Genomic DNA, 15,163 nt, shown 5'->3' with positions numbered 1-15,163 from the left:
TTGTGCGACACCGGGAGACGCTCGCGACCCAGAGGCGGGAAACTGCAAGGAAAGACGATTTCCTAGTCAGGTCAAGGTCCAACAAAACAAACACCCACACCCACGAATCGAGCTGCGAACCCGGGAGCGGGCGGAAGTGACGTAAAGCCAGTCACCGGCGGAGGCGGGGCAGCCAAGGGAACGGCCTATTGGGGCCTGGGAAAGACCGGGGGTGTGGCGGCGTTGGTGGCGAGGCGCCGGCCGGGCGCGCCGGAGGGCGGGGCCTGGGCGCGCGACTCGCGGGGAGTGGCCTCCTTCGGCGGCAGGAGGCGGTCACTGGAGCTGGGCTGGGGGGGTGGTCGGGACGAGCGAGGGGCCATGCCGACAACGAGGGAGTCCAGAGCCCGCTCCCGAGCCCGCTCCCCAGCCCTCCTCCCTCGCGCGGCGGCGACTCGGCGGCCGCTAGAGTAACCGCTGCCTTTGTTCCGAACGCCTGTCCCTCTCGTCGCCCTAGCCTCTCTCGCCGCCGCGCTCCGGCCGGCCCGCCCTCGGTCCCCGAACCCCCACTCGGCTCGTGCCGCGCGGATGCGGCTGCCGGGCCTGGGTTTGGGCTTTGAGCGGGAGGAGGAGGAGGAGGAGCGGCGGCGCCTGGGCGGCATGCGATGGGGAACTGCTGCTGGACGCAGTGCTTTGGGCTCCTCCGCAAGGAAGCTGGGCGGCTGCAGCGCGTAGGAGGCGGCGGAGGGTAAGCCCCCGGGGGGAGGGGCCCGGCCCCCGCTGGCTCCTCCTATTCGGCCCCTGGCGGGGAACCCCCTTCACTCCCCGGGTGGCTTTAGAGGAGGCTGGGGACCCTGGTACCGTGGAGCGGGTGGTCGTAGTGGAGGCCCTGGTCTCAAAGGGCCTCCCAGCGAAAGAGGTAGAGAAGGGGGCGGGGTGTCCCTCCTGCCGCCTCCGAGCGAGGGACCCGCCGGGCGCGCTGTCACGCGGGGAGAGAGTCACGGGAGGCATCACCTCTAGGAAGCAGGGGGCACCCTCCCACGGACGGGCAGTAGAACAGGATCCACGGCGAGCAGAGCACACCCTCCGCTGAGCTTGGGTTTACTGCTAAAGGTGATCGTAGCTCTGTATTTGACTCTCTCTTTGGCTGTGACAGAGCAGGTGGAGAATCTCTTCCAAAAAGTTGATGTCTCTGAGGGATTTTTTTAGAAGTCATTTGGATGCTGGAGTAAAATAAGGATTGAGCAATTCTTTGATATTTGCGAATTGCTGGGTTTCCAGTGGGCATTCGTATTCTTAATGCTAATAACAAGAGGGGCAGTGTGTAGCTTTTTCATATTAATTTTTTGGAATTTCGAGAGGAATGCCATACTCTGATTGCTACCCACAAGCTCTGTAACACTAGGGAAGTCACAGAACTTAAGTTCTCTTGATTACATCTGGGATATGCATAGATTTTTCTACTCACACCATCCATAGAATAATAGAATTTCGTAATTATTACATTTTTGTGTTTTTTTATTTCATAAGGTATTGAAAAACTTACATTCCTTTGAGATTGGCTTTGTTGTTGTTAAATATTTCCCAGGAACTCAGAATTGAAAATCTGAACCACGGCACTTTATGTAAGGAATAAGACATTAATTTTGCACTTTCTGGAACAGGTTTCTAAGTTTTCAGGATCTGTCCCATTTAACCAACATCGTTAGGTAGTAAGATGTTCAACATACACATACTGAAGCCAAATGATTTATCATTTGGATCTTTTGGTGTTGTAGATCTTATATGTCACTCATTCGTTCATCAGGCATTGTGTCACCTCTCTGATGCAAAGTAGTTAGGGTTTCACACTGTGTCCCTTGAATGGAAAAGTAAGGACTTAAAGACTTTGTGCCTAGTTTAGTATTTTGGTTTCCCTGATTTAAGGGCTATTACTGTTACAGGGGAACATGACAGCTCTTTTATCTTGTCAGCAAAAATCATCTGATTTACTTCTAATTTTTATTTGTGAATGCTCTCATATAGTCAGGCTACTTCAGTAGGCTTGCCCAAGGACTAGATGCCACAGAATCTTTGGCTTTGTTAATATTTTGATTTGTTTATTTGTAGTTGTGTTGTAGGATAGCTAAAAATAGGATCATATACTCGGGTAAGCAAAAACCATTGACATTTCACTTTGGAGTAGGTTGTTTGTGTCTATGGGATTTTGGGTTTTTGTTCTTTCATGGTGATTTTACAAACTAGAGATGTTTTCCTTAGAGTACAGCATTAAAATTACAGGTTTTACTCCCTGAGCATGTGAACTTGACAGCATAGGGAAGGGTGAGGGGGAAATCAGTGAATCATTATTAGTGTTAATTGTCTGTAGATGTGCCATAAAATCATCATAGTTGGGTCTGCACTCTTCTGGTTGTGGGCAAAACTTGAACAAGTTCTGTTGAGGCAATGAGAGTCTGTAGGTTGTGGGCACTGTCATCTAAAGCAATATGATAATGATATTCATCCTTTTGTTTTAATCCATAAATGTAGGTTTGGATCTTCTGATTTAACTTATTGTTTTATATTCATTTTAACATTATTTTAGGAGCTTCTAATAAACATGCAGAGACAGCTGGTTATAGTTGTTGTTTACGTAATAAGGTTAAACTTTACCTCTCATTTTAGTAGTTGCTTTTTTTTTTTTTTTTTAATCACCTGGTAATTCTGATTTTCTTTCAAGTGTAGGTCTAGATAGTTAACTAGTAGTTCATCTAAGGGCAAAAAAGTTGAGGAGCAATCACAAAAACTTAATTTGATATATATTTTGTCAGTGTAGTGACCATAAGTGGAAGAATCCTGGGCTTTCTTAGGCTGCTTTAAGCTGGGCATCACCAGGGTACCTTAAAACCCAGGGCCTGATTTCTTAGCCTTGTAGATTTCCCAGGGGTACCTCAGAGTCCAGTCACTCACTTTTCACTATCCAGTTTCAAAACCAGAATTACCTATTTTTTAATTTATAAATTATTAGAGAATTCCAGTATTTTACATTCTAGAATATGTCAACTAGTCAAAATATCAATATCAGTGTTAAGGTAGGTTAGAAACCTTACTTTTAATAAAGTTATTTGGTGGTTAAACAGGAGTTTTTATCTTTAAGGAATAACAAAAGGAGTTAAATATCTTTAAGGAATAACATTTAGATATTCTAATGAGTCATCCTTTTTCACTATAGGGAGTTTTGCCTACCACACATTCTAGAGGGCTCCATCTGCTGGTCAGCTCTCCTTTTTGGGGGGGTGGTATGAGAAACCTTTTGTATAAGCACGTCTCATGTTTTTAGTTTTTTCTTTCTCAAACTGAAGATGCAATTATGTTTTGTTGTGTTGTATTTTAATTCCCAATTTTATCTTACCATATAATTATATTTTTATGTGGCACCATATAAAAATAAATAATACTCATTATATATACTCAATATATAATTCCACATAGTGGTTCCAGTTAAGATGGACTATAGTTTTATATAAAGGTATGGTCACGTTTTGTATCCCTCTTGGTATTTAACATTTGTTGACCTTTTTGGCTCCAACAGCAAAGTTGCCTTCAGACGATAGTTTACAATGATTTGCTGTTTTCTTTCCTGGTAAAAATGATTTTAATAATAGCTGCCAACATTTGATTACTTCCTGTGTTCCAGGCACTGTTCTTAAGTATTTTACGTTATCTCATTTATTCCTCACCACAATCCTGTGAGGAAAGTGAGTACTGTTATATACACTGTAGGTTGAAAATTGAAACTTAGAAAGTTTAACTTGCCCAAGATAGCAGAGCTGGGATTGCAGCCTAGGTCCCTCTGAATTGAGAACCTTTACCCTTATTCACTGATATCTCATGGTTTTATGTTAAATGTTATAAACATTTTATTAAACATGTAAACATTATAAACAGTTTACTATATCTCTCAGTGCATTATCTTGTACTTTGTCTCTGGAAGATCTTAACAACTTCGCATTTTATTTTATGTGAAAGGCTATCTTCCTTTTCTTGAAACTACGCTCTTGACCCCTACAACATTGCTTTTATCTTTTTATTTTCATGTTTCTCCTTTAACAGCTCCATTCACAGTCTCTATGCTACAAATTTTATAGTCATCTAACACTGTAATCAGCTAATCAGTCTTTCATAATACATACTGAACCTGTTTCCTTCCTCTGTGCTTCTTCCTTAGATTTTGTTTTTCAAATTGCCTGGTCACTGACTTCTAGACTGCTCTCCCTATTATATCTACACTTCAGGCCATCTTCCCTTCCTATCAGTGGAGTTAACCGTTCTAAAACCCATACTGGATCATGCATTCCCTTGCTTAATGATTTCCATCTGCAAACTATTTCCTGCAGCTAAGTTGCTCAGCCTTTTATTCCTTCTGTGACAGATGATGAGTTGCATGGCATTCAAACGTGCAACATAATGTCCATCTGAATACTCAGGATTATATACAGTTGTGCATTTGGGTAAAAAGTATGATGTCACTCTTTGTTCTTCATTAAGAAAATCATGTCAGAATACAAATCAGAATAACAGTGAAAGGAAAACACTGGCTCTATTCTAATTTCAAAAAACTTAACTCATAACTTAACATTCATAAATGTTAGTATTTTAACTTTTTTGTTAAATGATAACCTTCCAATTCAGTGAAGTTCAGACTCCTGACAAGATAACCTTAATCTATTTTACCAGCCTAATTACATTTTCTAATTATATTTTCCTTGGAGTATAGCATTAAAATGGTAGGTTTTACTCCCTGTGCACAGAAGCATGGCAGCATAGGGAGGGGGATTCAGTGAAAGGATTCTCTGCCATTCTTTCACTTGTCACATGCCTAGTATCCTATATACCAGATGGACTATACCTGTTTCTGTTTTCCTAGCGTACAGTGTACTCTCATCCTGTGCCTTTGTGTGTGATATTTTTCTTCTTTTCCTGTTCTTGGTGAGCTTTTGCTTATCCTTAAATATTATCTTCCCTGTGAAACCGGCTCTAACCTCCTGAAACAATGTTATCTACCTGAGGAAATCATATTTTTTACAGGCTTAAATCTACTGTGTATTAGGGATTGCAAACTTTTTCTATAAAGGGCCAAATAATACTTACTGTAGGTTTTACAGGCAATAAGGTCACTGTTGCAGCTATTCGCTGTTGCCGTTTTAGCACAAAAGCAGCCATAGGCTACATATAAATGAGTGAATGTGACTATTCCAATAAAACTTTATTTACAGAGACAGGCATTGGGCCATATTTGGCCTGTGGACCATAGTCTGCTGCCTCCTGGATGGTATGGGTTGAGAGCTCCTCAAGGTCAGGGACTATGTTTTGTCTTTATCTTTCTTCATTTTTAGCATCTCATGTTTGTTGAATGAATGAGTATTATTTATGAACTTGTAAGATCTAGGGAACAGTATTTTCTTGTTTTTTTTTCTTTTTTCTCAAGATAATTCCCTAACTTTGGCAAAAACATCACTCACGTAGTTAAACACATATCCTACCAGTTTTATGTTGACTCTCTTTTTAAAGAGACCGTAAAGAATACCAATGAGAATGTTTAAATATTTTATCATAATGTATATGGCTAAAATATGGTAATCAGTGGTCATTTTTGAAAGATTCAGTTTGGTTTTCTGCATGTTTGTCAGCTTTGAGAAATAGACAAGCATAAGGTGTTTCTCTTGAAAATTCAGAAGTTAGGAAGGAAAACAGTAACAGACTGAAATGGATATGAATTTCTTGAACATTCTGTATTGTATCTTGAAGACTTGCCACGACTGTTATGAATCTCACTCTGTTCTTCCTTAATATATTTTCCTTCCTTAATGTACTTTCCCTGGGTGATGGCAGGAAAACGCATGGCTTTACCCACTACCTGCATACTAATAATAAGCTCAGTCATCTCAGTCTGAGCCCTGAATGTCTTAATTGCCTACTGAGTACTTCCCCTTGGGTATCAAACATAACCTCAAATTCAGTTTGTAAAGTTGAGCTCGTCCTTCTTTCATCACAGTTCTCTACTCCTTTTTTTCATATGTTTAAAGCCCCAACCATTTTTACTACCTTGTGCCCTACTTTGTGAGTGATAAAACAATATACAGTTACCAAAGCCATGAACCTGAGAATTACATTAAACTCCTCCCTTTCATTCATCCTCCAAATCCAGGTAGTCAAGTTCTAAACGTCCCCTGCCATTTTCTTCAGTGGTTTGCCATGCTTCTAGGATAAAGACTGAAATCTTTCATGTAGCTTTCAAGATCCCACATTATCTATTCCTTGCCTTTTTCTTTCTTCCTTCCTTCCTTCCTTTTTCTTTCTTTCTTTCTTTCTTTTGTCTCATTTGTGTCACACTCTTCCCTGAATCAATTTCTTCCCTTTTTAGTTAGATAACTCCTACTCACTCATCATCTTTTAGATGCCAGCTCAAGGATTATTTCCCACAGAGTTCTTCCCAATCTGTTTCCTACCCTCAGGGGATAAGTTCTCACACCATGATGGAAACACCTTCCTTATCTTCTCAGCACTTCCTAAGGTTATAATTATACCTGAAACAGTGTGATTATTTGGTTAATGTCTGTCTTCCACTCTCAGTGTAAAGGAACAAGTTCATGTGTATTTTGCTTACCATTGAATACCCAGCTCCAAGTTATGTGCCTAGTATGTAGTAGATGTTTAGTAAATACTTACTGACAGAATTAATACATGCAGTCTTGATATTTTCATTCCCCTTTGCCTTTGGTAGCTGCTGCTCCCTGAAACATTCCTTTCCACTAGTGGGGACTGGCGAATTCCTTCTCCTTCAGCTGATTTTTGATGCTCCTCAACTGAACATCTCCCTTGCAGGGCACAGTAGTTGTTAATTTACCTCTGTCTACCCCATTAGACTGTAAACCTTCTGGGTGCATGGGTCAATTTTTACTCACTTCTGTATTTTGAATATAAATACATAGCTATGTCTGTCATTCACTTATCCAGGGAGGTAAGAAAAATTAGAAGGTTCAAAATCATAGAAACATAAGTGACAACAGTTTCTAAAAGAAGATACTCAGCAACTTCAGATGCTGCTCACAGACTGCAGTGGATGAACAAGAAAGAACTAAAAGACCTCTAAGGTCCCTTCTAGTTATTAGTTTCCTCTAAATCAGGCTCCTCTTAAAGGAGAGAGACTTTTTAACCCATGTTTTCTATCTTCAACATGTTTAGCAGGAACATTTGTCTCTTCTCTTACAAGGAACAGAATAAGTTTTTTGAACATCCAGTCGTCCTAAATTTGCCTTCATGAGGGAGGGGCTTACTTAACAGTAAATATTATTTCTTTATTATTACCACCTATGTTGATGCTGTTCCTACCTGGAAAATCTGTTGATGGATCATCCCCTGAGATTTGAATGGTTTAAACCTTCATTGAAGTATTTGATACTAACTGAAAAATGATGTCTCCGTCATCTTAATATAACAGTTTTTGCCAGGCTTCTATTTGTAACCTTTCCAATCTTTTGTCCAGAAAAGAAGAATCCTGGGAAGCTTTTAATTTTTAATAGACTGTGGAACAATTTACCATGGTTCTTCATTATTTACTTATAATGTCAAACAGAAGATGTAAGGAAAGACTATTATTTTAACATATATTACACAGGAGAATATGAAGAAAAGGAACAATAACAATATAGGATTTATGAGAATTTTTTAGTTACCTTTTACATAAGTCACTTTGATATGAGTAATTTGCCTGCTTTTCAAAGTAACATGTAGAAGCATAAAAGACTGCTTTTTCATTCTATTCTTGATGAGACTGATTTTATCCTTAATAAAATATTGTCTTAATATCTGCCTTCATAATGTTGATAAATATATATGCAAGAATTGCCACTTTTGTACTTCTTTACCTTCAGACTCTTCCAAATTCCTTTACATACCAAGGTCACTTAGAGTATGATAGCCTATCTTTTCTATCTTTTTAACATCCTTTACATACTTGAGTCCACTTACACATCTTCAGCAATAGTAGAATGGTTATACAGAAACATATATTACTTAGAGACAGCTCTCAGGGACATAAAGATTGTGTATAAAGGAATGTCCATGGATGGCTTTGGAGAGCTCTAGACTTTTTAAAAAGAGGGAAAATGGATTTCTGTCTTCTTTAAATCATTGTTTTTGGAACCTGTTTCAGCAGCTCAGCTTTCACCATAATTAATACACCTGAATATACATGCCCTTGAATACGGTGGTGGATTGTTGCCCATCTTATTTCTCACCTCACCTTCCCCCTGCAGGGCATATGACTGAATTCATGAAAGTTGAATGCACACATGATGTCACTTTAACCAATTATATCACAGCTCAGCTTTATTTTATGTGATACTGGTGTATTCCTAGAGGGCTTTTCCAGCTTCTTACATCACTTCGTCCTTTATCCTTTTCACCCCTGGCATTTAAGTTTTATGTCTTAGATTAGCTACATTTATTTTTTCTCTTTACACCAACTCTTCACTCCTGCTTCTTTTCTATTACATCCGCACTGAGATTCTGACACTTCTCATCATCTCTCATTTTCCAGTCCATCTCCCACACTAGATGATTTTTATCTTCTAAATATTTCTTTAATCTATTCATTTGTCTCACTGACACCACTCTAGTCCAAGCTATCATCATTTCTTGCCTAGACTCAAATTTTAATTGTATAATTATTCATGCATTCCCTCACACTCTGCATTTTTCCCCACTCATTTCTCTAGGATTCACATGATTCCTGGCACTTGCAGGAGCCACTTCTTATGAGGACCCACATTTTCTCCTCTTAATTTGAAGGAAATAATGGTGTTTTCATTCCCCTATGTAGTTACTTTAAATGCAATAAACACTGAGTAAGCTTTCCATTTAGGGTACTGGTTCTTAGCTGGAATATTCATTCAAAATTTCCGTCTTCATACATGCAGCTCAAGTTCATTCGTTTCTACTCCTTTGTAGTGTTTCATTGAGTGAATAAACCATAATCTGTTTTCCTTTCGATAAGCATTTACATTACTTAAAGATTTTTTTTTACTATTACAAACTACTTTAGTTAACATTCTTGTAAATGTTCCTCTGTGCACATGTGCAAGAGATTCTTTAGGCATATATACCCAGGAATTGAATTGCTGGGTCATAGCTCATGCACATCTTCAAATTTACTAGAATGTATCTGACTTTTCAAAGCAGTGATATCAATTTATAGTTCTGCCAACAGTGGGTTTTCATTGTTCCACTTCCTAACCCTTGATATTATCAGATGTTTCTAGCCTATTAATGTGAAATGCTATTATTTGTATTAAAACTTTATTGTATTCCTGTATACCAGCAACAAACAGATAATGCATATTTTAAAAATTACTTTCTATGTTAGCAATGAAAAATATAAAGAACAAGGGATAAATCAATAATAGGTCTGTAAGACCAGAACAACATTGAAAAACAAAATAAATGGAGGACAACACCATGTTCATGAATAGAAAGATCTGAATTCAGTGCACTTCCGACAGTTGCACTGAACTTGACAGGCTGATTCCAGCAATTTTTATGGAAGAGCAAAGACCCAAAAGTGGCATGAGGAAGACATGTCAAAAGCCAAGATAGGCTGAAAGCTAGGCCTCTTGTGCCAGTTAGCCAAGTTGTGAATGCAAAGGAAGAGTCCTTGAAGAAAATTAAAAGTGCTGCTCCACTGAACACACAAATGATAAGGGAAGCAGCCTCATTGTTGACATACAGAAAGTTTTAGTGGTCTGGGTAGAAGTCAAACCAGCCACAGCATTCCCTTAAGACAAAACCCAATCCAGAGAAAGGCTCTAACTCTTTTCAATTCTGTGAAGGCTGAGAGAGGTGAAACTACAGAAGAGAATTTTGAAGCTGGCAGAGGTTGGTTTATGAAGTTTAAGGAAAGAAGCCATCTTCATAATGTTAAAGTGCAAGGGAAAGCAGCAAGTGCTGATATAGAAGCTACAGAAAATTATCCAGAAGATCTAGCTAAGACAGTGAAGATAGTTATATTAAACAGCATGTTTTCAATGTAAATGAAACAGCCCTCTATTGGAAGCAGATGCCATCTAGGACTTTCATAGTTAGAGAGGATAATTCCAGTGCCTGGCTGATTCTCTTGCTTGGGGCTAATGCAGCTGGTGACTGTAAGTTGAAGTTGCTGCTCATTTACTGTTCAAAAAATCCTAGGGCCCTCAAGAATTTTGCTAAATCTACTCTGTGCTCTATAAATGGAACAACAAAGCTTGGTTGACAGCACATCTGTTTACAACATGGTTTACAGAATATTTTAAGCCCACTGTTGAGACCATCTGCTCAGAAAAAAAAGATTCCTTTCAAAATATGGCTGCTCATTGACTATGTACCTGGTCACCCAAGATCTCTGATGGAGATATACAACGAGATTAATGTTTTCATGCCTGCTAACACAGCATCCATTCTGTAGCCCATGGATCAAGGAAAATTTCAACTTTCAAGTCTATATTTAAGAAATACATTTTGTAAGGCAGTATCTGCCAAAGATAGTGATTCCTCAGATGAGTCTGGGAAAAGTGAATTTAAAACCTTCTGGAAAGGATTCACCATTCTAGATGCCATTAAGAACATTCACGATTCATTGGAAGAGGTCAAAATGTCAGCATTAACAGGAGTTTTGAAGAAGTTGATTCCAACCCTCATGGATGACCTTGAGGGGTTCAAGACTTCAGTGGAGGAAGTAACTGCAGATGTAGTGGAAATAACAAGAGAACCAGAATTAGAAGTGGAGTTTGAAGATGTGACTGAATTGCTGTGATCTCATGATAGGGCTGTAATGGATGAGGAGTGGCTTCTGATGGGTCAGCAAAGAAAGTGGTTTCTTTAGATGGAATGTACTCCTGGTGAAGATGCTGTAAAGATGTTGAAATGACTCCAAAGGATTTCGAATATTGCATAAACTTAGTTGATAAAGCAGTAGCAGCGGCAGCATTTGAGAGGATTGACCCCATTTTTGCAAGAAGTTCTACTGAGTAAAATGCTATCAAACAGTATTGCATGCTACAAAGAAACCATTTGTGAAAGGAAGAGTCAACCAATGCAGCAAAGTTCATTGTTGTCCTATTTTAAGAAATTGGCACAGCCACCCCAAGCTTCAGCAACCAGCACCCTCATCAGTCAACAGCCAGCAACATCAAGGCCAAACCCTCCACTAGGAAAAACATTATGGTTTCTCTGAAGGTTTAGATGATGGTTAGCATTTTTTAGCAATAAAGTATTTTTTAATTGAGGTACGTACATTGTTTTTTTAGACATGATGCTATTGTGCATTTAATAGACTACAGTATAGTATAAACATAAGTTTTTAAAAATTGAAATGTAGTTGATTTACAATATTATGTTTCAGGGGTACAGCATCATGATTCAGTATTTTTGTAGATTATACTCCGTTATAGGTTATTACAAGATAATAGGTATAATAAACATACCTTTTAGATGCACTGGGAAACCAAAAAATTCATGGGACTGGCTTTAATGCAGTAGTGTTCACTTTATTATAGTGGTCTCGAATAGAACCCACACTATCTCTGAAGTATGCCTGTAAATGAAGTTAATTTGGTATTCAATAGCTTTAGTTAAATGTCACAAATATGAAAGCAGAGAATATGGTTTTTAGCTTCTTATTTTTATTTTCAAGCAATCATGTTTGGATAATAGGAAAATCTTAAATTGTTCTATACTGATTGACTTTATAATTTTTATTAGTAAATTTAGGGAGCTTTGTACAATATGACCCACTTAAATGCTAACAATAGGGTCTACAAAAGTAGGATGGCCATTCTCCTTTATTTTTAGATTCTTAAGAAGTTAATGATTAAGATATTAGACCAGATTTTCTTTTAAATGTCACAAGATTTATCTACTCCTAATATTTAGTGAAAAACTTTTTATGAATAATACTTATTTTTTCTTCTAAGAGTGCACTAAAAGCACCTATTGTGAGCAGCATTACATATAAAATCAGCACACTTTTAGGTTCCAAGTTGTACGAGTACTATTGGAACATGAACATCAGTGTTTTTAACTGCAGAACTATGATCAATTAAACTTGGAGGAGGATTGAGGAAATACATGAAAGATATGTGTTTGGTCATGGATATATGTCGTAAAGAGCTTAGTTATTGGAATTATTTTACTTTTTTTTTTTTTTGTACTGTCTCCATAATCCAGTGTGTATTTCAAATAACCGTCTCAATTCAGACTAGCCACATGTCAAAGTGCTTGATAGCCACATGTGTGTCTATCATATTAGACAGAGCAGATCCACTCAATAAGATTACAGTACCTGAGGATTATTGTGGAAAAGAATGTATTGTAAAATACATATAAAAACTAAGCTCATGCATACCTGGGCCATTGTAGGTACTCAGTAAATATAAGTCTCTCTTTGCTGCCCATTATAGGAATAGACTGTTGATTATATATTAGCATCATATATAATCAGAAACTTCAAGTCAATAAAATATTGATTTTTTTTCCAAATTGAAGGAAGCAAAATGTTATTTCTCTAAGCTAAATGGCAGTAATCAAGAGTCAGGCCTTTGCAGTAGACGTTGCTTTTACTCTGTTTTTTTATCTCTCCTTCTAAGATTTAACTTTCATTGAATGTTGTTGGAAATGTTCTTTAATTGGTTAGTACCAGATTTCTGGTTTTAGACTATGGTCCAATTTCTTTTTATCTCATTTTCGTTTGCTTTTTTTTTTTAAACAATGCCTCCTTATACACAACTAAAATTTCATTGTTGAAGAAAATATTCTTAACCAGGACCTATATATTGTACTAAAATGAAATATAGCTGCACAGGACTTGGGAGACCTGAATAAGTCCTGTGATTTTTCCTGTGGCTAGTTTTATTGTCTCATTGATAACATAGTAATTTTGTTTGAACAACCACATTGGTGATTTCACCTTGTCTCAGGCTCTTGCTCTCAGCCTTATTGGGTCAGATATAAAAAATCAGAGGCAAATTTAGTAATTAAAAATGAAAAATATAACTGTCCAGGAACTATATAATACTGGTATCTTCAGATAAAGACATTTTTCCATTATGAGTAAAGAATAATGAGGTGGAGGTGCTTAGTGAGTATAGATTCAGAAAAAGTTAGTTATACAATTCAAATAACTCATTACCTTGGAGCACTACCTGCCACTGGGGCCAGACATCTCAGTTTCTTGAACCAGGGACCCTTGTACAGATAGACTTTGGATGAACTCTGCTAATATTTGCTTCTCTTTGTTCTGGTCTTCCATTTTCTCTGCTTACCGTGTTCTTCTTTTAGATGTCATCTTATTCTCTCTCCTTTAAGTCTTAAAACCCAGGAGCCATTCTGTTTCATAAAGCTGACCCAGCTTGTCAAGGTAACTGATCCATTCTGTATTGCTTTTGTAATTTTGATTTTTGTTTCCTATATTTCTCACTTGTTGAGAGATAGCTCACTCTTCCTCTCTCTCCCATGAATAGGCTATACTTCTATTTTTCCATAGTGATTAGAAGTAAAATCCTTAAAAACAATAGACATTTATATATTGCTGATAACATTAAGCATATGTATAGGAGGGGAGAGATTGCTGACATTGCATCTTTGTCTACAGCCAACCTTAGGATAGGAAAAAAAAAACAATATTAATTTCCTAGGTTTGAAGCAAGAATAGTGTTCTTACTGATCTGAGATTGAGAAGTAGCCCCAGGGTTAATTATAGAAAATACTCTCAAGGGGTATTTGGACTGATGTTAATGTTCTAGGCTTGGAATTTGAATGGAGGACTCTCATCTATCTAGACTCTTAACTCTATGGATGTCAAGCTCAAGGCATCTAAAAACACAAACCTGCTCCTTTCCAAGACTTCTTTATCTCAGTAAATGGCAACTCCATTCTATTTGTTCAGAGCATCCTTGATTCTTCCTTTTAACACACACTCTTACAGCTAATACGTTAGGAACTTCTATCAGCCTTTTCTTCAGAACTACTTCTCATTACTTCAGTTTGGTGATCCAAGCTACCATCATTTCCCTGCTGTACTATTATGATAGCTTCCTAATTAGGCCTCTTAAAACTTATGTCAGATCATCTATTCTGGATTTTCCAGTGAAGTTTTTATACAGAAAATAAATTCTTAAAGAATAAATTCTTCTAATGAAGTAATAGAGCTGAAAATGATTTTATCAATAGATGCTAAAACCATTTGATAAAGGATGATGTGAAGCTTTGTAAGGGGTGGACTAGACTGACTACATGAACCTACAGATGATTCTTAGTGTCAATAAAAGTAGAGCAAACAAAAATAAAGTTCCTTATGATTTGATTCAGTAGCAAGTACCACATGTGAAGGGTTCTTGCCTAAAAAAAATTGTACTCAATATAATCGAGCTTTTAAATAAAATTGCCAGTACATAGGAAATATAGAGAGGAGAGGAAAAAATCTTTAAAAACACCAAGAGGAGAAATATCAGCCATATCTAGGAAGTGAGACGTGCTATGGGGGAAATGACATGAAAAAAGATGATGGTGCAGGAAGGAGGGATGTTAGAGACCAAAAGAGGCTTAAGAGGCCTTATAAGTAAATGCATTGTGCACACCTTGTTTGAAATCTGATTTGAACAAATCATGTATGAAAAGATAATCAGGAAAAAAGTAAATGCCAAAGATTAAAAATAAAATCTCTTTTGTGAATTCTCATCTAATTGAGAATAAAATCCAAAACCCTTCCCATGGCCTACAAAGGCCTATGGTCTAACCCTGGCTACCTCTCAGACCTTATCTCCCTTTCTCCTCCACTCTGGCCATTCAGGCCCCCCATTTTCTTAGAATATGTCAAGCACAGTTTTGCCTCAGAGCTTTTGTATTTGTTTTTCCTCTGCTTCAAATTATTTTCTTCCAGATATCTAGGTGGCCGGTTTCTTCATTGCCTTGTGAGTCTTTGTTCCAATTTTGCTTTAACAAAAAACGCTGCCCTGACCACCTTATATAAAATAACCTCCCTTTCCCAGTCACTGTCTTGCCTTACTATGAGATATTTGTTTTTTCATAGCAGTTCCCACCAGCTGATGCATTTATCCACTTGCTTATTGTCTTTCATTCCCAAGAGAGTTAGCTACAAGTTGGCAGGGTCTTTATC

The 15,163-nt window shown here is 38.0% G+C and overlaps 1 protein-coding gene across 2 annotated transcripts in view; it reads left to right on the top strand.

Moving 5' to 3' along the window:
- The first annotated feature begins 296 nt into the window (after positions 1–296).
- The window catches only part of AP1AR (adaptor related protein complex 1 associated regulatory protein), a 41,057-nt gene continuing 26,190 nt past the window's right edge, over positions 297–15,163 (top strand). For both annotated transcript variants that reach the window (XM_057706705.1, XM_057706704.1), the window contains exon 1: positions 297–724. In XM_057706705.1, the coding sequence (XP_057562688.1) occupies positions 642–724 (83 nt within the window). In that variant the 5' untranslated portion in view covers positions 297–641. The remainder of the gene's footprint in view (positions 725–15,163) is intronic.

Source organism: Hippopotamus amphibius, chromosome 13 (assembly GCF_030028045.1).
Source record: "Hippopotamus amphibius kiboko isolate mHipAmp2 chromosome 13, mHipAmp2.hap2, whole genome shotgun sequence".
Classification (NCBI taxonomy): Eukaryota; Metazoa; Chordata; class Mammalia; order Artiodactyla; family Hippopotamidae; genus Hippopotamus; species Hippopotamus amphibius.
Note: the sequence above shows the minus strand (reverse complement) of the source record. Positions and strands in the feature narration are given on the sequence as shown.